Source organism: Rhinopithecus roxellana, chromosome 5 (assembly GCF_007565055.1).
Source record: "Rhinopithecus roxellana isolate Shanxi Qingling chromosome 5, ASM756505v1, whole genome shotgun sequence".
Lineage (NCBI taxonomy): Eukaryota > Metazoa > Chordata > Mammalia > Primates > Cercopithecidae > Rhinopithecus > Rhinopithecus roxellana.
Genome location: NC_044553.1, coordinates 148,422,068 through 148,446,628, shown reverse-complemented (window position 1 = coordinate 148,446,628; position 24,561 = coordinate 148,422,068). Strand labels below are relative to the sequence as shown.

The following is a 24,561-nucleotide window of genomic DNA, read 5'->3' as shown; positions in this document are numbered from 1 at the left end:
ATTCTGCCAAATTACAAGCAAAAGTCCTGGTCACCTTTCTTTCTTCTTCCCTTTGTTTTCCTTCTTTTTTTTGAAACAGGGTCTCGCTCTGTCACCCAGGCTGCAGTGGCACCGTGGTTCAATCTCAGCTGACTGCAACCTTTGCCTCCTGGGCTCAAGCAATCCTCCTGCCTCATCCTCTGGAATAGCTGGAACCACAGGCGGACACCACCACATCTGGCTAATTTTTTTTCCTTTTTTTTGGTAGAGACAGGGTTTCACCATTGTTACCCAGGCTGACCTTGAACTCCTGGACTCAAGAGATCCACCCACCTTGGCCTTCCAAAGTGCTGGAATTACAAGTGTGAGCCACCATGCCTAGCCTTGTCTTTCAATCTAAACTTTGTTCTTAGATGTCCTAGGAAAGGAGGTTGAAGAAGGCATCAAGACAAACTCCAAAATAAAACATTCATTCTTGACCCTGAAGCTTCCAACAAGCATTTGGGGTTAATCTATGTTCAATGCTTAAGGTCAAATTGGAATTTACAAACCTAGCCTTCACCCAAGTACAGACACCCACAGGACTTCAGTGATTATGTATGTCTTATTTCCCAAAAGACAACCCATTTACCATAAAGCTTAACAAAGTCTTCAAGGGGAATGCCAAATGACCACTTAGGTATGTACGTTATTTATCCTACTTCCATGAGGACCCAACTAACTCAAGATACAATTATCCTATTGGCCACATCATAAATCTAATAAAACCTGCACAGAAATAACTTATACTGAAGCAACACACTTTTATTTTTTAAGCCACATAGTTAAATTCTACTTTCTTGTTCTGAGAAGAGGAAAGTACACGAAACAGTCACTTTTGGTGTTACCTACAAAATCTCATCAATTCAATGGTAAAGGACTATCTAAGTCGACTTTCCAGATAGCTAAAGAACAGTTCCTCAAAGTGATACTTTTAACATTTTAGCACAAGACCCAGGGGAAAATTACAAAACTCAATAGTCTGTGCTCAGATTAACAGTATCTTTAAGTTTTTGCCATTTTAAAGAGGCTGAAAAAGATGCATTGACTGGAGTAAACCAAGATGGTGATACTCCCTTCACAAAACCTACCTTCCCCCAAAAAGAGAATTCTACATTATTCTACATCAAAAGATTTGCAAATGAATACATATGCATATGTCTCTAGATGAGAACTAAAAATAAAAATCTTGGCCAAGGGACCCCAGAGAAACCTTAAATACTGAGTTCCGGGCCATGGTGGGATGGGAGCTCAGACATGCCTGTTATATCCCCTCCCTTCTGCGGTTTAAACACAACTGACCAGAGAGCATAAGACTGGCAGAATAGATTCTGTGACAATATGACACCAAATCATAAACAAGACCTAGGGCCATGCCCAGCAAGGGTTAAATCACACATTGCTACCCTTAAAGAATAAACTTCTACTTGCCATAAGGTTCTTTTTCCTTTGGCAGCTAAACAAGCACTGGCCTGGAGATAAGTAATATCTAAACAATTGCAGCTCAGCTACTGCCAGATGCTTGGCTAAGGGACCCCCCCCCCTTCCCGTTCCACAGGCCATCACTGCAGCTGTCATTGGACAATGGACCAACTTCAGTAACTTTCTCCTGAAAAGAAACCACAGACTGGTTCTGACCAGTCCTCAAAGGCTGAGCACTGAGTGCCTTGTCCCTCCTTCACCTTTTGACATAGAGGGCCTAATTGTAAATCATTCAAATGTTAAGTCTCCATCCCAAAGTGAACATAAGATGCACGAAACATGCACGCTTGCTCATTACACATGCACATGTGCCTCCCTTGGTGAATATTCATAGCTCCTCCCACACCCATTGAATATGTATACTTGACCATACCATTCAGCATAAATCCCTGTTCTACCCTCTCCTCCCTGGGATGCCATTAAAAGTCTCTGCCTGAGGCTGTGCTTCCTAGCTTGTCAGGCCACACTGCAGGCTGTATCTCTTTATAAGAACTAAGCTCTCCTTTCTAAATGTATACATCTCATGATTTTTCAGTGGACACAGCAGGGGGTGGAGGGTTGGAAATACTTTAAAGGTATCTATCCCTTTTCACACTGTCTCTCTTAACCTTCTTCAATTAACTACCAGTCAAGTCAAGCAAGCCTTCTGTAAATTACACATTTTGAGGAGCTTTTATGCAAGAATGCATCAAGACAATAATCTGGCCCGTTCTACATGGCTCAGGGTCACTATTACCCCATCCGGCATGAACACACTATCTCACAGCCAAAGCCTTACGGACTGCAGAGAGGGCTGGGGCCACTTGCTTCTGGAATAGTGACCCTAGACTGTCTGGCTCTTTTGAGCCTTCATATCTGCTTTCTAAAAGTTTCTATTCATTTCTACACTCTGTCCAGCCCACTTCAAGGGGTTTATTAAAACTCATAGCATAGGTATATTTTCCCTAAATTGTTTCTCATCTGCTAAGGGTTAAGAAACTAGATAACCAGGTTTGCAGAATTGTATTGTCATGGTTAAAGGGGTCTGAGTGCCCAGTTTCCTCCATGAAAGAGATTCAGATTGATTTACTACTCAACACCTACTTAAGCAGCTCAGAAGTGTTTCCTTAAACGTTTTTAATCCTTCCGGTATAAAAAAAAAACCCACAAAACCTTAGGTTCCTCTAGCATTCTAGAGTCTAGAAGTTGCTGGATATAGGTATTTAAGCTGCTACAATTCACTTTGAAGAAACTATCTCAGTGGCTACAGTTTTGTGACTTTAAAGTTATTTAGGGACAAAAGAAACACCTTCGGAAAAACTACTCTCTGAATGTCAGCTCTAGCTTCCTCTGAATTCTAAAACAGTTCTAAACCAACGCGGTTAGCAGGTCGCAGTTTTTGACGAGAAAGGATTCAGCTTCCACTCTTAGAAGCAGTTTGCAGAATCTTAAGAGGCTACCATAACAAATATGGTTGCCTGCATTATATAAATAAAATGGAATTCCCAAACCCTGAGAATTCTGTAGGTAAAATTCTTAGCGACTCTGTGAATTATTTGGAGAATTTCAAAGGTTTTTTAGTTTTATCATTATCTACATTTTCTAAAACCATATGGAAGTGGAATTCCCTCCAACAAAGTAGGACAAGTGGGTAAAAAATAGAACAAAGCTTTAAAAAAAGACATTTTCTAGAGAACAAAGTCTTTTTTGAGGTTCTACTCTATACATAAAGTTTTGGACCTGCTGACATTCAAAAATATGCCTGAGTCGCTTATTAAAGACAACCCAATACAATTTGTTGGGTCACAATTTAGTGCAATACACTAATAAAATTGTGTTTTGTTGTTAAGTGTAGCAGCTTACCAACCTCTTTATGAAATCAAGGCTCGCACCCGGCTGGAAAAGAACTGCTGGTAAACACCAATATCAAATTTTTACTTTGGAAAACTGGATGGTCACCAGTAACAGAATTTACTTCCCTCGTACAGGCTCTGGTGCCTAGCATTCCAGAGTGCTTTGTAATCAAGTCGTACAGTTTTAACAAATGTAGAACCCAAGAGCCTTCCTTCCATTGTTTATCATCTATCTTCCCTGCCTGGGCAGTGCTTGGTACAGCATAAATCTAAAGTCACACTTTTGGTAAGTGGTACCGAAAGAGTCAGAAAATACAATACAGCTGTGTTGATGCTGAATCCTGGCACTCAGTCAGGACAGCATAGTGTTTCCTAAAGTGGAAGTGATTGGGATCTGACATTATGAAAGTACCTCCCTTTCCCGTCCAATCCAACTCCCTGTTTAAATCAAGAAGAAAGTTGTAGTGTTGTAGAAATGCTTTTAATCTTGATTTGGAACAAATAGCAGGGTTTGGGCTCTTCTGCAGGCACCAACAATTTTGTTTACCATCAACAGAAGGTATCTGATGGCTACGTTATATTTGAAATAGCAAAATAAAGTTTACTTTATGTAAAAGAATGATTGGATTCAAACAAAAATATTAAGTATATGATAGTCTATGTGATAGCAGCAGGAGGCAGACAAATCCAGAGGCAGATAGGGGCAGAGCCTCATTAAAACCCCACCTGCAAACCAAAGACAGTTTAAAGCCTGAAAGCCAAGCTACAAGTCTTGGATAAATCCACAGACCGGATTGATAACCTCTCTTCCCACTTGGCACGGTTTCCTCTAATTAATCCCCACCCTTCACCTACTTTACATATACCTACCCTTCCCTAATTGGTTTTTTACATTGTCAAGCCCACCTTTGAGTGGTGCCTTTGTTTTAGCCTTTTTTGCATACTTACAAACCGATCAGCACACACTCCCCCATTCTGAGCCCATGAAAGTCCCAGACTCAGCCACACCGGGGAACTGCCCACCTTTGGGTGGGGACAGGGGACACCCACTTGGGGTCCCCTCTCTGCTGAGAACTGTTTCATCACTCAATAAAACTCATCTCCACCCTTCTCCCCTTTGGTTGTCACCCTAACCTTATTATTCTTGGATGCAGGACAAGAAATTGGGACCTGCTAAACAGCAAGTGCAAATAGAGCTATAGCCCTGTAGCAGCACTCTGTTCCGCTGGTGGAACAATGGGAGAGGGAACCGCTGGCTGCCACACACCTCCCATTTACTGGGCTGCAGATGGTGGGACTAAAAGAGCTGTTAATACATCCCTATTTGCCTGGCGTCTCTAAGTGTTCAGGCACCACCGCATCCCCCTCATCTGGACACCAGAGTCTGATGCCAGAGTCACTTGCCATACGCCCAGGCCATCCACAGTCCTGCATGGTCTGTGCCTGGGCCAGCACTTGGAACAGCCATCCAGGCCTCCAGGCTCACTCATACACCCACTCCTTGCAGGCTGAGCATGCATGGTGGCCACGGGATCTGGGCCAGGATGAAAGCCAAACGCACAACGCCAGGCTGAGTGGGCAGGGCACCTCCTGTGGCCAGCCCAGGGCTGGAGGTCTCCAGCTGGCTAAGCGGCCCTGAAAAAAATCCCGTGTCATATGTGTTAAGAGAATAAAACAAAGTGGGGAGAAGGCAGGTGAGTGTGATTGAAATTTGGCAAACACTGCACTAACATGAAAAATCTAAAGAAATTTTCCCACCAAATGCTAGCTCAGAACACTGTTAGCGCTTTTATTAAGGACTTTAAAACATGTTGTGGATATGAAAGGTACTCCATTTAGAGCTGCAAAGTGTTTCCTCACTCCCCACTATACCAGACCCAGCTGGGGCATTTCTCTTTCACCTCCAGTTGCTCCTTCTCATGGAGCTTAAAGACCATCAGGTGGGCCCAGGAGCCAGGCTCCTCAGTTGAGTTCCTGTGTGGCCAAAGGCAGCATGGGCCCTTGTCTCAAACCCAGCCATGACTATGGAGTAAATGTGCACTCGGGCAGGTTAGTTAACTGCTGAGCCTCAGTTTTTTAGTCTGTAAAATGGTTATCATGCTTACCCCCTGGAGTGCATTCATTCAACAACTTACTGGGCAGTCATTACGTACCGAAAACTGGGAATGAGGCGTTAACAATATAGTTTCTACCCTAGCAGAGCATAATTTCAGGGCAGAAGAGACAGACTCACATATAAAAATTTTAATAGCCAAGATGAGTTAGACATTCATTACATTTTATAAGTATGAGACAGAAAAATAGGGGTGATCTTTGGAATATGCTGAAGAAGTAACATATAAATGAGACCCAGAGGGCCAAAAGGAACCTGCTGTCTAAATGATGGGGTGAAGAGCATTCCAACTAGAGGGTACCCAGCCTGCAGAGATGGGAAAGAGATCATAAAAAAAAGACTTAGGCAAGGCAGGCAATGGTCCAGGATGAAGGGGGTGAGGGGAGAAGACCTGTTAAAGAAATTGGATTTTATGCTATGAACAATGGGGTCTCACTTATGGCTTTAAAAAGAAAGGGAGTCCGAATTGCATTTATTTTTTTTGAGACAAGAGTCTCGCTCTGCCGCTCAGGCTGGAGTGCAATGGCACAATCTCGGCTCACTCCAACCTCCGCCTCCCAGGTTCAAGCAATTCTCCCACCTTAGCCTCCCGAGGAGCTGGAATTACAAGCACCCGCCATCATGCTCGGCTAATTTTTGTAGAGACGGAGTTTCACCATGTTGGCCAGGCTGATCTCGAACTCCTAACCTCAAGCGATTCACCTGCCTCGGCCTCCCAAAGTGCTAGGATGACAGGCGTGAGTCAACGCGCCCGGCCTTCGATTTGCCTTTTTAATACAACTGTGTGCGCTTCAACTCTGTGGAGAACGGTTTGGAGACAAAGGAAGTGAGAGGGCTCTTGCTGAAGGCGTTCGACGGGAGCCGATTCGTAAGGTGAGGAAGTGATGACAGCAGCTGTCAACCTTACTGTGTGATCATCTGGGGCCGGCCAGGCACGATTCGAAGCGCCTCATCGGGTGTAAACTCGCTTCACCCTCAGGACAACTCTATACTACGTACCGTGACCGTCCTCCTATACTGGGAAACCAAGTACAGAAAGCTTAAGCGTCTGGCACGTGGTGGGCGCTTTCCTACTCACTTTCTGGGACCACGCACCTGTAAGCTTAGGTCTGGGAATAAAAACCCCAGCAGGGGCCCCTCGCGCCGCGCCCAGGCAAGACACAGGTCTCCGCGGCGCCTGTGCGCGCCCCCTGAGACGCTGTGATCGGAGGAAACCGAGGCCCCGGGGCCTAGGCGACCCTGCCCCGTCTTCCCGGCCGCGCCGCTTCCTCGCGGTCCGCCTCCATCCCTGCAGGACCCCAGCAGCCCGCGAACCGCGACCAGTCAGGAGCAGGATCCCGGGCCCGACCGCAGCCCGCGAGAGAACGCACCGAGTCCACGCCAGCTGCCGCCCAACACGTACCTGAGGCGCAAGGAACCCACGCTCGCCTCGAATCCCGCCCCTTCGGGGACCGCCGCGCATGCGCGCAGTGGAAACCCTCGGGGCAGCGGCGCGGGTCTCCAGGCCCAGCCCCTTCCCCTTCCGGGGAGCGCACCGCTGGGTCCTAAAGCCCGCCGGGTGTTTACCCAGGACGGGGCTGGGGAGACCTAGTCTCCGCTAGCTCTTGGCTGACCTCCTGGAGACCTCTTAAAACGAATGGAGAACCAGAAAGGCGTCCCCTAACTTCTCTCTAGTTAACTACGAGCAAGACTCACCCTCTTTAGGGAATTCTCATGGCTCAGGCTCCCGGGACTCCATGCAGCGGCGTTTGGTTTAAAGTGGAGAGAGGATACGCTTAGGATAAAGGCAGCTGCAAGGAGACCTGTGTCCTGGGAAGGGCTGGGTGCAGACTTTGAAATCTGCTGTAAAATAAAATGTTAAATGAGTTCCCATCGGACTCTAGAACTTCGAATATCTATTCCTTCTTCGAAACAGTTGTGTTCTTTTAAAATCTTCTGAGAAACGGAACTCGCCCGGCAGTCCTTGCCTTCAATAAGGATGTTTGCTGTGGGATTTGGGCTCGGTGCTATTTATGGTATTTATTCTTGGAATCTCTCCCAAACTAGGCATGTCTTCCAGAGGACTGAGTGAAATACATTTGTGTAAACATAACGGCTCGTTTCGTTCGTTCATCGAAGATCTACTTTGTGCCCTGTACAGTGCTAGGTGCTGGGGTTATCTGGAGGACAGAGCAGATGTAGTAGCTACCCTGGGAGCTCGATCTCAATGACTTGCTGATCTGAACGAGAATCCTGGACTTGGCTCTTTTCGTTTGGTTGTCTTTATGTTTGTTCACACTCTTTTTGTCTCCAATAATGTTTAGCATAGTGCCATAGATCGAAATGATTAAAAGTAACTTACTGCAAGATGGAGGGAATGAAATAAATCATGAACCAGGCATCGAACCAGCACCTAGAAGCGCTTGGATTTCCGGCCACACGCAACTAGTAAAGGGGGCAGACAGGGGGCGGAGCCAAGTGCTGGGGGCAGGCCTGGGCGCCTCACTGCCAGGGCGGCTCCTAGGAAACTTGATTAAACAAAGGCTCTGGCCAATAGCCCTGCGGGATTAACGCGAGTGGGCTGGCAGGTTGTCCAATGGGAGGAGATGACGGAGTTGCGCGGTGAAGTTCGGCTTCCTGAGCCGCGGCGGGCGTGGCCGCGTTAGGCTGCCAGCCAGGCCGGGGCAGCGGTGTACAGTGGTTGGGGTGCTGGGGTTCGGTTATTGCAGTCGCGATGTTCTTCTCCGAGGCCAGAGCCAGGTCGCAGACGTGGGAAGCCAGTCCCTCGGAACACAGGATGTGGGTGGAAGTAGGTGTCCCGAGGGCGACTGAGCCTCGGACTTCAGCTTGGCCTGGGCCTCTCGCTTTCTCCCCGCGCCTGGGTCTCACTCTGCCAGGGTTGTACAGATAAGACCTGGGCTGCCTGTCCAAAGGGTCGTGGTTAATGACTGATCCTGGAGCTGCAGGGCTCCTGGCTCCCCGTCCAGGACTACGGCTACCTCCAAGTTCCTTCTCCTTTCCCTCTACATAGTCTATTAATGGTAACCACGAATCTGCATCTCTTCTCCCGCCTTTCAAAGCCAGCCCCTTTGCCTCACCTTCCTAACTCCAGGACTGAATTTTGAGTAGAATTTATCTCGGTGATCTAAATGAATTAATTTGCGTCATCCTAGCGATTAACTGGTTTTACTTTCTTGAGGAAATTTCAGCCCATCTTTAAGAAGATTTCAGTCCATCTTTAAGATTTCTTGAGAATTAATATTGGGATAATGAAATTCTATTTTTATACTCTACCGCTGGGCCAAGTTTTAGATTTTCGAGGTCCAAACTATATAAATTAGTAATAAAAATAAGAAGAAACAGTTTCTGTCTCATTAACTAAAGCTATTTAATGTTCTTCAGGTATTTAAGGCATGTGATGAAGATCACAAAGGATATCTCAGCAGAGAGGACTTTAAAATTGCTGTTGTAATGCTGTTTGGGTACAAGCCCTCCAAGGTAGAGCTTTCTTATATATTTGGGGATGGGGTAGACGATCAATGGTGAATGGACCTTAAGAAAAGTCCACAGGGCTAGCTTAGGATGTTTATAAATTGCTTTATAAGCAATTTCAGAGATGTGCCCAGTGCTGAATTTTAGCTTCCTCTTAACACCTCAGCCCAGAGATGAAGTAGAAATCTTTTCCACTGGAGCCTACACAAGCCTATCTCACTACCAGGCTGCTAATAACCATTATAAATACGAGATGCTAGAGAAGTGCCAAGAGGGAAGGCCGAAAGGGGAGTGTTGGTAACAGGATAAATTTGCAGAGGACGTGACATAGTCTCTTTCTCGTTTTACTTTTGTTGCTTTGTTTATAAAATACATCCACAGTCAAAAAATTAAAACAGTGCAGAAAGGTATAAAGTTGAGCATAAAATCTGCTCCCTGCCTACCAGAGGGTCCGGCTCCTAGGGGATTACCATTGACAGTTTTTGTGTAATTCTGAAATTTTCTATCCATGACATATATGCATAGTCTTTTATTGAAACCATAAATGGGTAAATATTGTGCCTACTTTAACTTGCTTTTCTCATTTAACAATATATCAACCTAAAAGCACACACCACTACCACATTTTAAAATAGTTGCACATTATTCTTTTTAGCCAGGTTCCTGTGTGGGATTATATATGTTTTTTTTGTTTGTTTTTGTTTTTTTTCCTACAAACATTGCTGCAATGATACACATATTTATGTCCTTCTGGCTGTATATCTGTGGAATAAGTTCCTAGAAATATAATTGCTAGGTCATGAAATATGTACATTTAAAATTTTGTTGGATATTTGCTCTCCAGAAAAGATTGCACCAATTCACCAATAATGAGAGTTGAGCTGAGCTTCCATGAACCTCCTACTTGAGTAGGGCAAGCTTCCTGTTCACCTCTGTCTTTATGCTTTTCTGCTTTCCTGTTGCATTCATTCTAGAGACAGCGCCCTTCTTGTTAAGCTGGAATTAGTCATAGTCGAGATACTGTCCAGATTCAAGAAATTGAGCTGCCACCGTCAAGCAAAGGGAGCACTCAGAGCTCGGCCTGGAATGCCATCCCTCACTCTCATTAGACCAGAGAGCTTGGCAGTTAATTAGGGCCCAGCTGTTCCTGATGAGTGGGCTCTGCCTTTCTGTCAGATTGAAAGCCCAGCAAAGCCAGGGACCCTGTGATGTCATGCTTCTCTGCTCTATTTGTGTCAACAGAACATACTGTGAAGTTGTGATGCACATTAAGTATTAATATATTCTCTTGACCCAAGTAGGTTGCATGGACAGCCCAGGTGGGTTCAGAGTGGCTCAGCTATGAGGGGATGCCTAGTTACTGAGAAGCTTATTATGGCGCTCAGAGAAGTAGTCAGGGCCAACTCTTAGAAATTGCAGCTCTCCTGTTTACCTGTAATCATTTCAGCTGGAATTAAAAAGCAGGTCAGCTAAAATGAGTCAGCCTGTGAAGCATTGTATTTAACTTGGATTCACTTGGAAAGGTATCTTGTCTCATTTTGCCTTTCTCACCCTTGAGTCTACTTGGTTTCAATTTTAGAATGAGAAATTTAATGACAGATACAGTGATGTAACATACTGTACATACACTCCATGAAATTTAACAGATTTTACTTTTCATACTGGGATGAGGTTTTCCATTTTATTTTTTAAGCAAATGAACTGTTTACTAACCACAGATCACTAAACGGTAAAGTATTCACTGATAGCATGTCACCTATAAACTTAGTCATTTGTACAATGAACTTTTATTATGCAAATGACTCTTAATATATAATTTCTGTGAAATTCAACAGATTTTTTAGACTAGGTTGAGGTTTGGGGTTTCATTTTTGAACATTGCTTTTGAGCAAATGAAATATTTACTGACTGCAGGTCATGAAGCAATAAAATACTTAGATAATAAATCACTTATACGTTCATGCGGTTGTTTACATACTTTATTTATCTTTTGAGATGCAGTCTTGCTCTGTCACCGAGGCTAGAGTGCAGTGGCGTGATCCAGGCTCACTGCAACCTCCACTTTCCAGGTTCAAGCAATTTTCCTGCCTCAGCCTTCAGAGTAGCTGGGACTACAGGTGCACACCACCATACCTGGTTCTTTTTTTTTCTTTTTTTTGTATTTTTAGTAGAGACGGGGTTTCACCATGTTGGCCAGGCTGGTCTCCAACTCCTGACCTCAAGTGATCTGCCTACCTCAGCCTCCCAAAGTGCTGGGATTACAGGCGTGAGCCACCGTGCCCACCCACACATAATGAAATTTGTTGTTTCTATTTAATAAAAGGAGTACTTGCTAGTTGCTAGTGATATAAAGATGAATGAAAGACAGTCTCTACTTTGAAGCAGTTCAGAGTTTAATGTAGAAAGACATAAAACTGTGATAGATACCAAGAAAGAGATTGAAAAACAGAAAGTGAAGGGAACAAAGAAGGAAGGCCTAATTCTAGTGGTAACTATAACAGTCTGGGTGGTCATTTAGACTAGAGAAGATAGATTTTTCTGGTAAGTATCTAGGAACACTTTGTGGGTGGTGGGACAAGTTAGGCCCTGATGACTGACTGGATGCAGTGGTGGTAAGGGTGACATGACCACCAGGACTGAAGGGATAGCGATGCCACCAATTAAGAGAAAATTTAAGAGTAGGTTCAGAGGAAGTCAGTGAGTTTCGATTGGAACACATTGAGTTTGAGGCAGCTATGAGCATTCCAGGTGCATTCACTTGTTAAATAATGTGCTGTCTATTGAGGTTATGGTGGTGAAAATCTGCTGTTAGATTTTACTGCTTCCCTGAGATATAGGAATCTGAAATTGGATGGAGAGGGTAGGGCTGGAGATAGGCTTGGGGATCCTTGGTTTGCATGTGGTTGCTCAAAACATGAGGCTGGATGGCATTGCCCAGGAAGAGTATGCAGAATAGGAAGAGCTGTGGTCTGAGGATAGAACGTTAGGGAATACCAGCATTTAAGGGTAGGAAGGGACTTGAAGAAGTTGGAGTGGGAACCATTTGGCAGGGACAAGAGGAACCAAGAAAATGCAGGAAATCCAAGACTGGGAAGAGTTCAATGACCAGAAGTGGAGAAATTATGTCAGATGCCACCAAGGCTCTAATACTATAATGTTTATAAAGCCCTTTTAACAGTGTGGTAAAGGGCTTATATTTTAACATTTAGTGAAAGCAGGTCCTCATGTTTTCTATACAGTAAAATCTCAAATGTTTAAAGATGCATAGGGGAAAAAAGCTGATTAGTCTAAAATGATAACAATGATTTTCACTGGATGACTGATTTTTTAATTTTCCTCATAATTTTTTGTGCTTTCTACATCAATCATGTGGTACTTTTATAACCAGGAAAAAAAATTTAAAAATAGAGCCATAGTGCCCATTATAACAATTGTTTGTATTTGTCTGAAGTAGAAAGGCTGCCTGTTAGATTATATATGGGACAGCCAAATTGATTTTCTGTGCTTAAACTGTTTTGGTCAGTGGAATAAAGTTTTGGGGGCTATTAGAGGCTAGCAGATTAGTGTCTGCTATTTTACAGATGTTGATGGAAAAGTAAAATGACTTATAGCTATTGTGTGTCATTGCTTGTCTGCTTGGTTCAACAAACTTGGTTTCTCATAAAATAGATGCTTATTCCCACCTGAAGAATTAAGAATTTGCACTGTGAAAACATTTGATAAAATTACGTGTTCTATTATTTTTTCCTCTTTTCTAGATAGAAGTGGATTCTGTGATGTCTTCAATAAATCCAAATACTTCTGGTAATATGAAAGTTAATATTTTTGGTACCTTATTTAGACACTGAGATGGCTTGACTATGTCCCTACATCAATCTCATCTCAAATTCCCATGTGGTGTGGCAGGGACCTGGTGGAAGGTAATTGAATCATGGGGGCGGGTTTTTCCCATGCTGTTCTCATGATACCAGATAAGTCTCACGAGATCTGATGGCTTTATAAGGGGGGGTTTCCCTGCACAAGCTCTCTCTTTGCCTGCTGCCATCCATGTAAGATGTGACTTGCTCATCTTTGCCTTCTGCCATGATTGTGAGGTTTCCCCAGCCACGTGGAACTGTAAGTCCGTTAAACTTCTTTCTTTTGTAAATTGCCCAGCCTTGGGTATGTCTTTATCAGTAGCTTGAAAACGGACTAATAACACTCACAAAATGAAAATTAAAAACAGAAACTAGGCTGGGTGTAGTGGCTCACGCCTGTAATCCCAGCACTTTGGGAGGCCAAGGTGGGTCGATCACCTGAGGTCAGGAGTTCGAGACCAGCCTGGCAAAGATGATGAAACCCCGTCTTTACTAAAAATACAAAAAATTAGCTGGGCGTGGGGGTGGGTGCCTATAATCCCAACTGCTCAGGAGGCTGAAGCAGGGGAATTGCTTGAACCAAGGAGGTAGAGATTGCAATGAGCCAAGATCGCAGCATTTGCACTCCACCTGGGTGCCATTGCACTCCAGCCTGGGTGTCAAGAGTGAAACTCTGTCTCTAAATAAATAAATAAATAAAAACTATATAGCATTATATTTAAGCACATCTTTGTTTTGTTTCTCATTGTCCAAAAGGTTTTGGTTGTTTTTATTTTATTTTTTAATTCTTAGTTTTTGTAGGTGTACGTATAGAGAGGTGGTAGATGAGAAGTTTTGATGTAGGCATGTTATGTGTAATAATCACATCTTGGGAAATGGGATAACTATCCCCTTGAGCATCAATCCTTTGTATTGCAAACAGTCCAATTATACTCTTAGCTTTTTTTTTTTTAATTTTTTTTTTTTGAGACAGAGTCTCGCTCTGTCGCCCAGGCTGGAGTGCAGTGGCCGGATCTCAGCTCACTGCAAGCTCTGCCTCCCGAGTGTACGCCATTCTCCTGCCTCAGCCTCCCGAGTAGCTGGGACTACAGGCGCCCGCCACCTCGCCCGGCTAGTTTTTTGTATTTTTTAGTAGAGACGGGGTTTCACCGTATTAGCCAGGATGGTCTCGATCTCCTGAGCTCGTGATCCGCCCATCTCGGCCTCCCAAAGTGCTGGGATTACAGGCTTGAGCCACCGTGCCTGGCCACTCTTAGTTATTTTAAAATGCTTATTATTTTGACTATAGTCACCCTATTGTGCTATCAAATACTAGATATTACTAGTCACATCATGGAGAATGGAGTATCCTTGCTGTCAAGCATTTATCTTTTGTGTTACCAAAAATCCAATTATACTCTTTTGGTTATTTTTTAATGTACAATTAAGTTGTTATTGACTATAGTTACCATGCTGTACTATCAAATACTAGGTCTTATTCTATTTTTTTTTTATTTTTTTAATCCATTAGCCATCCACACCTCTCCCCAACTCCCCCACTACCCTTCCCAGCCTCTGGTAACCATCCTTCCACTTTCTTTGTTCATGAGTTCAATTGTCTTGATTTGTAGATCCCAAAAGTCAGAACATGCAGTGTTTGACTTTCTGTGCCTTTTTTGACCTAACATAATGACCTCTCATTTTCATCTGTGTTGTTGCAAATGACAGGATCTCATTCTTTTTTATTGCTGAGTAGTACTCCAGTGTGTGTACCACATTTTCTTTATCCATTCATCTGTTGATGGACACTGAGGTTTCTTCCAAATCTTGCCTATTGTGAACAATGCTGCAACAAACAGTATATGAGAGTGCAGATATCTTCCATATGCTGATTTCCTTTCTTTTGGGTATATACCCAGCAGTGGGATTGCTGGATCATATAGTAGCTCTATTTTTAGTTTTTTGAGGAACCTCCAAATGGTTCTCCATAGTGATTGTACTAATTTACATGCCCACCAGCAGTTTATAAGAGCTCTCTTTTCTCCACATCCTTGCCAGCCTTTGCTATTGCCTGTCTTTTGGATAAAAGCCATTTTAACTGTGGTGAGATATTATTGTAGTTTTGATGGCATTTTTCTGATCAGTGATATTGAGCACCTTTTACATACGCCTGTTTGCCATTTGTATGTCTTCTTTTGAGATTCTTTTATTTTTGATTATTTATAAATATGTTTATCACAGGGAAATTTCAAACTGTCAAAGTGCATAAAGAAAAAATATCACTCATAATTTTAACATTCAAAAAATGATACTAGGTTTTCTGACTTTTGCAGCTGGATGAATGATATGGCACCTACTGAAAAGAGAAGATGGCAGGCGGGTGGGGCGGTGGGGTGGGGGCAGGGGGCAGGCAATGCTTGGGGGTGAGGGAGACTAAGAGCTCAATTTTGAATATGTTTGAGAAGTGTTAGTTTACTATGTCCAAGCAGTCGGACTGGATAAATTTCAGAAGTAAGTTCTGGGCTGAAGAAATGTAGGAGTCATCAACCTGTAGACAGATTTTAAAATAATGAGAATGGATGAGACCACTTAGATAGAGTGGACTAAGAATGTTAAGAACTCTAGCCAGTAGAAGTCACGTGGAAGAGGAAGAAATGGTGAAGGAGACTTAGGAGTGATGGGGGGGCAAGAGGAAAATCGAGTGTTTGATCAAAAACCAAGAGAAGTAGATATTTTAATGAGGAAGGTGTGCTCAGCACTATCAAATGCTCCTGAAAGGTGAGGTGGCATAACTGATGAGTATCCTGGAGGTGTTTGGTGACTTTAGCAAGAGGCATTTCAAAGTGTGGTGAGGGCAGACTGGGTTGAAGATAAGTGGAAAGTGACTGGTAAAGTGTGACAATGTGAGTAGATGAGTCTTTCGTTAAGTCCAGAGTGGCAGTGGATCAAGAGATGTTTTGTTTGCTTATGATTATTAATATTTAAATGGAAGAATGTGTTTCCAAGCTTAGCCGAATGACCTAGTGAAGAGGAGGAAAGAAGATGAGAGAGAGGGAGGGAAGAGACCTATTGTGGAAGGGGATAGGATCCAGAGCATGTTGGACTGGCCTTTTAAATACTACCTTTTTTTTTTTTTTTTTTTGAGACGGAGTCTCGCTCTGTCACCCAGGCTGGAGTGCAATGGCCGGATCTCAGCTCACTGCAAGCTCCACCTCCCGGGTTTACGCCATTCTCCTGCCTCAGCCTCCCAAGTAGCTGGGACTACAGGCGCCCACCACCTCGCCCGGCTAATTTTTTGTATATTTTAGTAGAGACGGGGTTTCACTGGCTTAGCCAGGATGGTCTCGATCTCCTGAGCTCGTGATCAGTCCGTCTCGGCCTCCCAAAGTGCTGGGATTACAGGCTTGAGCCACTGTGCCGGGCCACCTTTTTTTGCATAATTTAAAACTTCCAAAAAGTTCAAAATAAATTAGTACAGAGAATAGCTTACTCTTTGTATAAGGTACACCTTTTACCCAGATTGACATTGTTAACATTTTACCCCTATCTTTCTTTTCCTTTGCACTTTCTACCACTATCCCCTTCTCTTCTGTACTGAACATAACCACAGTATGCTTATCATGTTCATAAATATAGGTTGATACTGTGTTTTATCTGATTTATCATCTATATTTTGTCGGTTGATCTAATAACATCCTTAATAGTATCTTTCCTTTTTTAGTATGTTAAAAAATCGTAAGTGTATCTAGGGAAAAAAAAGACATATTATGTGAATGGGAACAAAGCTAAAAATGACAGCAGTTGGCTGCTGGTGGTGACTCACACCTGTAATCCCAGCACTTTGGGAGGCCAAGGCAGGAGGATTGTTTGATGCCAGGAGTTCAAGACCAGTCTGGTCAACATAGTATGAGACTCTATCTCGACAAAAAAGCAAAAAAAACAAAAAAAAAAAACCATAGCCAGGCATGATGGCACATGCCTATAATCTTAGCTACCTGGGAGGCTGAGGTAGGAGGATCCCTTGAGCCCAGGAGTTTGAGGTTGCACTTAGCCATTATCACACCACAGCACCCCAGCCTGGGCGACAGAGTGAGACCTCATCTCTTACAAAAATTAATTAATTCAAAAGAAGGAAGAAAATGGGAACAAAAATAGATGGAAATAGACAAATAGAAAACAAACAATATGGTAGATTTAAATCCAGTTATTAATATTTTAGTTAGATGTAAATGATCTCAACAGCCCCATTGAAAGGGAGATACTGTTAAATTAGATAAACGAGTACAAACTAAGTCTGTGTTGCCTAGAAGCCCCCTTGAAATATAAGGGCAAAAAAGATTAGAAATATATACTGTACTGAACACTAACCAAAAGAATGCCAAAGTGAGCATGTTAGTATCAGATGCAGTAGACTTCAGAAGAAGGAATATTACCAGGGATAAGGACAGCCAGTTCATTAAGGGAATTAAATATTTATGCCCCTGGCTGGGTGTCATGACTCAAGCCTGAAATCCCAGCACTTTGAGAGGCCAACGCAGCCAGATCACTTGAGGCCGGGAGTTTGAGACCAACCATGATGAAACCCTGTCTTTATGAAAAAATACAAAAAAATTAGCTGAACATGGTGGTGCATATCTGTAATCCCAGCTACTTGGGAGGCTGAGGCACGACAATTATTTGTGCCCAGGAGGTGGGGGTTGCAGTGAGCCCAGATTGCACCATGACACTCCAGCCTGGGTGACATAGCAAGACTCTGTCTCAAAAAAAAAAAAAAAAAATTCCCCTAATAATGGAAATTCAAAATACATGAAGCAAAAAACTAACAAAACTGTAAAGAAAAATGGACAAATCCATGATCATGGTAGGAGGCCGCAACACCCCTATCAATGATTAATAAAGCAGGTAGACATAAAATCAATAAGGATATAGGAGACTTGACTATCAACCAGTGTGACCTAATTGTCATCTATAGAATGTTCTACCCAACAACAGCAGAATACACATTCTTTTCAAGTCTGCACAGTATATTTAATAAAATTGGTCATACTCTGGGCCATTAAATATGTCAATACATTTAAAGTACAAAGTATGTTCTTTGTGATGGAATTATATTAGAAATCAATAGCAAAGCTGTCTGGAAAAGTTGCAAATAGTTGTTCCAAATAAAAGTTTAAAAGTTCCAAATAAATAGTATACTTCTAAATAACTCATAGGTCAAAGAAAAAAATCAAAAGGGAAAAATTAGGAAGTATTTTGAATTGAATGTAAAGACCACATTTCAAATTTTGTAGGATGGATTGAAAGCAATACTTGGAAAGTGGTAGCCCTAACTTTCTTTTTTTATTTTTTTATTTTTATTTTTTATTATACTTTAAGTTCTAGGGTACATGTGCATAACGTGCAGGTTTGTTACATATGTATATTTGTGCCATGTTGGTGTGCTGCACCCATCAACTCGTCAGCACCCATCAATTCATCATTTATACCATGTATAACTCCCCAATGCAATCTCTCCCCCCTCCCCCTCCCCATGATAGGCCCCAGTGTGTGATGTTACCCTTCCCGAGTCCAAGTGATCTCATTGTTCAGTTCCCACCTATGAGTGAGAACATGCGGTGTTTGGTTTTCTCTTCTTGTGACAGTTTGCAAATGTAAATGGACTAAATGCTCCAACTTTCTATGTTTGAGAAAGAATAAATGTCTCAAACTGATGACCTCAGCTTCTACCTTTAATTAACTTCCACCTTTAACTACAAAAAAGAGTAAATAAGGTCCAAAATAAGTGGAGGAAAGGAAATAGTAAAGATTGGAATGGAAATTGATGAAATTGAAAAGAGGACAAACAAGAAAAAAATTAAAAGCTGATTTTGTTGAGGTAATCAATAAAAAGGAGAAACTACTACCCACATTGAGCAGTGGAAAAAAAAAAAAGAGAACAGGGATTACTAATATTTTTTATTTTTTATTTTTTTATTTTTTTATTATTTTTTATTTTTTTTTGAGACGGAGTCTCGCTCTGTCGCCCAGGCTGGAGTGCAGTGGCCGGATCTCAGCTCACTGCAAGCTCCGCCTCCCGGGTTTACGCCATTCTCCTGCCTCAGCCTCCCGAGTAGCTGGGACTACAGGCGCCCGCCACCTCGCCCGGCTAGTTTTTTTTGTATTTTTTTAGTAGAGACGGGGTTTCACCGTGTTAGCCAGGATGGTCTCGATCTCCTGACCTCGTGATCCGCCCGTCTCGGCCTCCCAAAGTGCTGGGATTACAGGCTTGAGCCACCGCGCCCGGCCGGGATTACTAATATTTAGATTCAAAATCTGTTACACTTTATATACAAGTTTTAGAATCACATTTAAAATATGACTTTCAGGATTATTGCTGGGAGAACATGTTCTTGATATAATCCCTAGCTTGATAGAATTGCTCCAGGTTTTAAATTTCTTGTTGAAAATTTTCACTTTCAGAGTATTCAGAATAATGTTTGATGTTCCATTAGTTACAACTTCTTGATAAAGCCTTTTCTACACTTTTTTCTTAGGGTTTTTTGTGAATATTCCAATCTACAGAGAGTTTTGTTTTCTGGCAAAAGGATTTCCCACATTCTTTGCATTGATAATATTTCTCTTTCTTAAGAGTTCCCTGATATTCAGTGAGTTATTCTTTCTGGATGAAGATCTTCCCCTAGTCATTATATTATGTTTCTCTATTATGTTACTGATATGGATTGGCTGTGTCCCCACCCAAATCTCATTTTGTAGCTCCCATAATTCCCACGTGTTGTGGGAGGGACCCGGTGAGAGATAATTGAATAATGGGGGCGGGCGTTTCCCATGCTGTTCTTGTGATAGTGAATAAGTCTCACAAGATTTGATGGTTTTAAAAAGAGGAGTTCCCCTGCACAAGCTCTCTCTTGTCTGCTGCCATTCATGTAAGACATGACTTGCTCCTCTTTGCCTTCCACTATGATTGTGGGGGCTCCCCAGCCATGTGGAACTGTAAGTCCATTAAACCTCTTTCTTTTGTAAATCGTCCAGTCTTGTCTTTATCAGTAGCATGAAAAAATATTAATACAGTGACTTTTCTGATACATCAAGCGTGACTATTGCTGAAGGCACTTCAACATTCATTATTCTCATAGACTTTCTTTCTTCTGTATGTTCTCTGATTTTGAATTAAGGATTTGACTTTACATTGAATGTTTTCTTTCCTTAACTAGTTCTCTAATGTGCAGTGAGGTATGGATTCTGGAAGAAAGAATACAGTCCCCACCTGTATTCTCCCAGCTGTACTCGTGTGTGTGTGTGTGTGTGTGTGTGTGTGTGTGTGTTTATTTGGAGAAACTGAAGACCACAAACATTCAAGAAAAGGAGTAAAATATCCTAGCAAGAAATCACTGCTGAGCTCTGATTGCTGCTAACATGCAATTTTTCTATTAGAACTGTTCCATACTAAACCAATTTCAAACCATCCGCTTTTTCTTCTTTCCCTATTATTGATACAAGTCAATTTTACATGGTATTTCTCTTGAAGGAAGAGGGCTCATGTGCAGATTAAATGTTTTTCCACATGTATTATCTCTCTTCTTAATGTTTGGATCTTGAAGAACTGAAATTGGCCCGGGTGTGGTAGCTCACGCCTGTAGTCCCAGCAGTTTGGGAGGCCAAGGTGGATGGATCACTTGAGTCCAGGAGTTTGAGACCAACTAGGGCAACATGGTGAAACCCCATCTCTACAAAAATTAGCCAGGCCTGATGGTACATGCCAGTCCCAGCTACTCAGGGGACTGAGGTAGAGGATTGCTTGAGCCCAGGAGGTTGAGACTGCAGTGAGCCATGATCACGCCACTGCACGCCAGCCTGGGTGACAGAGCAAGACCCTGTCTCAAAAAAAAAAAAAAAAAAAAAAAGTCTGAATTGCTGGCCTTGGCCTCCTGGCAACTATTTATTCAGGTAATCAACTTTCCAAAGTTCTTTATAATACAGCTGTGACTTGGGAATTCTCCTCTACTATCCATTGCTCTTTTTCAGAACAGGGCTCTGACACGCCATCCACAGGATTCTTTGTTCAGGGCCCAGTTGCTGCCCAGCTTGCGGGGTGAGGTCAGACTCAGCTGCTTTTAGGAAGGGCCAGAGCCCCGAAGCTAGACACCCTGCACTTTGGGTTTGGGATTATACCTAAACCTGGATGCCCAGGCCCTGCTTCCCAAGGGCTTCTAACCCTCTTGAAAAGTGGGTCATTTCAATAGAGATTTCCTTGTGAAAATTAAGAAGAGTGAAAAGTTAAGTCAAAGCTACTAGAAATAAGAGTAGAATGTCTGGAAGAAGTGTACATGCTGGGAGAATTTGCGGGCGGCCAGGGTGAGGAGCAGAAAGGTGCTAATGATGTTTTTAATTGCCTGTAACCTAACAAGCAAGTGAATATAAGCAAAAACTGTTGTGGCCGCTTGAAACAAGGAAATATATGAGTAGGAGAAAAAAAAGCCGTTTGTTAAAGGAAGCGGCAGATCACAGTTGAGGTCGGTTCTGATTTACAGTCTTGCTACCTCTTTCAGAGGGTTTCATTATAACCCTCATTCTCTGTGATGCACTTCATAGCTTCTCCAAGTGTATAGAATGAATAAGCTTGCAACTAGAAGAGACCTGGAAAACAGTCATCTGTCCTTATTTTAAAATGAGGAACCTAGGCTTCAGAGAAGAATCACAAAATGATATAGAGGAATAATAAAATAATAAATACTTGGCAAAATCCTTTTACAGTATTTATTATTATTATAATAGATAATTACAGCAATCATTTCCTGAACAGTTATTTTGCAGATCTGTGATGAGCACATTCATCTGTAATGATTGTTATATTTAATACAACTATGATATGATGATTATCCTCTGTATTAGCCCATTTTCACACTGCTATAAAGAACTACCTGAGACTGAGTAATTTATAAAGAAAAGAGGTTTAATTGACCCACAGTTCCATAGACTTAACAGGAAACATGACTGGGGAGGCCTCAGGAAACTTACAATCAAGGCAGAAGGCAAAGGTGAAGCAAAGACCTTCTTCACATGGTGGCAGGAGAGAGAGAGAGTGAATGGGAAATTGACACACACTTTCAAACAACCAGATCTGGTAAGAACAAGGGGGAAATCAGCTCCCAGATTCAATCACCTCCCACCAGGCCCCTGCCCCGACAGGTATTACAATTCGAGATGAGATTTGGGTAGGGTAGTGACCCACAGCCAAACCATAGTATCTTCAGTATATTTTATTATTTTAAGTTATTATTTTTGAGTCAGGGTCTCTAACTCCTGGACTCAAGTGTTCTTCCCACCTCAGCCTCCCGAAGTGCCTGGAATTACAGGCATGAGCCACTGTGCCTGGCTGATTATCCCCATTTTATAAGTTAAAAAATTCTGGCCATTCATGGTGGTATGCACCTGTATTCCCAGCTGTGGTGGGAAGATCACTTGAGCCCAGGAGTTTGAGATCAGTCTTGGCACATCGCAAGACCAGTATCTCTAAAACAAAAAGTACTGAAAAGTTTAATAATTAAAAAAATAAATAAATCCAGAAGCCAGCGAGGTTAAGTAATTTGCCCAGAGTGGCACCGCTAGCTAGTAAGTAGCCGACCAATGTGGTCTGACCTCTAGCTCACCCTCTTAACCAATTGATAAGCCCTTCCTTTGATTTCTAATAGTGCCATGGGTCATATTCCTAATTGTGACAGAATTGAGGCCAGTATTCATTCCCCTAAGGAACTTTATGAATCAATGAGTTAAAGTCAGGAGTAGAATCAATATACAAAACACAAATCACCATGTTCTCTATAGTTGTTAGATGTTAATTTCAAATTTGGTTCTGGACTACCTAGCATCCAGGGCAAATAGGAAAACATGAGCAAGCATGGCTGCAGTCAGGGTCCATGCAACAAAACCCTTTTCCTAGAGAGGCGTTAAGTCCTCTTGCCCTGGGATAGTTCTTCTGTGATGTCTCATGGAGGAGAGACTGGTGAGCGGATGTCAGTGTAGACGAGCTGTTCAGTAAATGCAGTAGTGAATTTTGTAAGGCTGTTGCTTCATCTTTTCTCAATGTAGACCAGTGTTTAATGTCAGGGCAATTCTATGAAGGGCAAAGGCTGTGTGTTCCAAGTATACAGATCTCAGATGGTCTTTATTCCAGAAAAATTGTAGACCATTCTATATAAATAACAACAGCCAAGATTTACAGGGCTTTTCTTTATGCTAAAAGCTGTAAATAAGAACTGAATGAGCATTTTCCCACTGAATCCTCATACATTTGTCTCGTGTTATTATCTCAGATCTATGTAAAATATGCCTAAGGTTAAAAACCAGAAAAAAAGACTTCAGAATTTTGTTTTCACTAAGCGATTAGATTGAGCATCTTTTCTGTTTCCTTATACTATTGCCATTTTAAATTAATGAATATATTCTACTTTGATACTTGAAAAAGCTTTCCAGGAACTTACTTTTAACCCTCAAGTTTGAATGATGGAAAAATCAAAGAGATTGATTCATCGTAACAGTAATTATGGACTGTGTGACTGCTATCCCGTGTAAGGTCCAACTGAAAAATAATTTGTGGATGATTAGGTTAATGGTCAGTTGGCTTGCATGCTTTTATTTATTAATATCTTGTCTGGCTTGTTCTACACCAGACATTGACTATTAAAGGTATTATTTTTCTAAATTTAAATATCCTTTTTCTGGTCTTAGTTTCTGTCATAAAACACCTGCTATTATGTATGGTTTTTTATTTTGGCTTCTATGGAACAAAGACCAAGGTATAGCAGGGATAAAGGTTTTGGTTGATTTCAGATTTCAGTTGGCCTCCTAGTTCTTTTCTATAATCAGGAAATTGCATACACATTAAGGTGACCTTATCTTGATATTATAATCGTAGGGGCATTTTGTGAGATCTCCTACAGATATTCACCCATCCGTGTGTTTATTTAATTACTTATTTAGAAAATGGTGAATATGTTTCACTATAGAGATGGGGAAGAATTAGGAGACACAGACACTGACCTAAAGACATTTAAAAAAAAATTATGTGGGCTGGGTGCGGTGACTCAAGCCTGTAATTCCAGCACTTTGGGAGGCCGAGGAAAGTGGATCACGAGGTCAGGAGTTCAAGACCAGCCTGGCCAACATGGTGAAACACCATCTCTACTAAAAATACAAAAATTAGCTGGGCATGGTGGCGGGTGCCTGTAATCCCAGCTACTCGGGAGGCTGAGGCAGGAGAATTGCTTGACCCCGGGAAGCGGAGGTTGCAGTGAGCCAAGATCCTGCCACTGGACTCCAGCCTGGGTGACAGAGCAAGACTCCATCCCAAAAAATATGTATATATCTTATGTGATAGAGAAGCTGAAAGAAATATTGCCACTTCTTTTACCGCCAGATGTTTATTACAGGCAGGAAAACCTCTAAGAGTTCAGGAGGGCAGCACTGCCCCCTAGAGGAGGTGTGGGCCTGGAGCTGGACACGCTGAAGGATGGGTGGGATTTGAAGCAGTGATGGAGCAAAGGAGAAAGGCGGTAAATGAATGCAGTGCAGGTGCCAGTTGTGGCCCCACCTCCTGCTCCTGTTGCTGGTGCTGTGCTCTCTGTGTAGGGTTCTTCAGAGACCCTCTTCTGTGGTGTCCACCTCAGTGTCTGAAATCTCTTCTTCCTCGGTCCCTGTTCTCTTACAAATCTCTCTCCCATCTCAGATTTGCATACCTAAATATATCAGCTGTCATGCTGTTAATGCAGTCCTCCCATTAACAGAATCCACTCTCCTTGGATTTTTACCTTTT

General features: G+C 42.4%; 2 protein-coding genes across 13 annotated transcripts in view; one reads left to right on the top strand and one right to left on the bottom strand.

Moving 5' to 3' along the window:
* Positions 1-6,909, bottom strand: part of TDP1 (tyrosyl-DNA phosphodiesterase 1) — an 89,592-nt gene extending 82,683 nt beyond the window's left edge. For 2 of the 3 annotated variants that reach the window (XM_010357215.2, XM_010357214.2), the window contains exon 1: positions 6,848-6,909. The gene's annotated coding sequence lies outside the window, so the exon portion shown is untranslated. The other variant, XM_030930907.1, reaches the window with a different exon arrangement.
* Positions 6,910-8,057: 1,148 nt separating this feature from the next.
* EFCAB11 (EF-hand calcium binding domain 11) overlaps positions 8,058-24,561 on the top strand; it is a 172,815-nt gene continuing 156,311 nt past the window's right edge. For 9 of the 10 annotated variants that reach the window (XR_004057362.1, XM_030930902.1, XM_010357212.2 and 6 more), the window contains exons 1-3: positions 8,058-8,233; positions 8,827-8,922; positions 12,675-12,720. Coding sequence is in view for 9 of the 10 variants with exons in the window: in XM_030930902.1 (XP_030786762.1) it covers positions 8,159-8,233; positions 8,827-8,922; positions 12,675-12,720 (217 nt within the window). In the remaining variant the exon portion in view is untranslated. Of the gene's footprint in view, positions 8,234-8,282; positions 8,466-8,826; positions 8,923-12,674; positions 12,721-24,561 lie in introns of those variants that run through there. The other variant, XM_010357213.2, reaches the window with a different exon arrangement.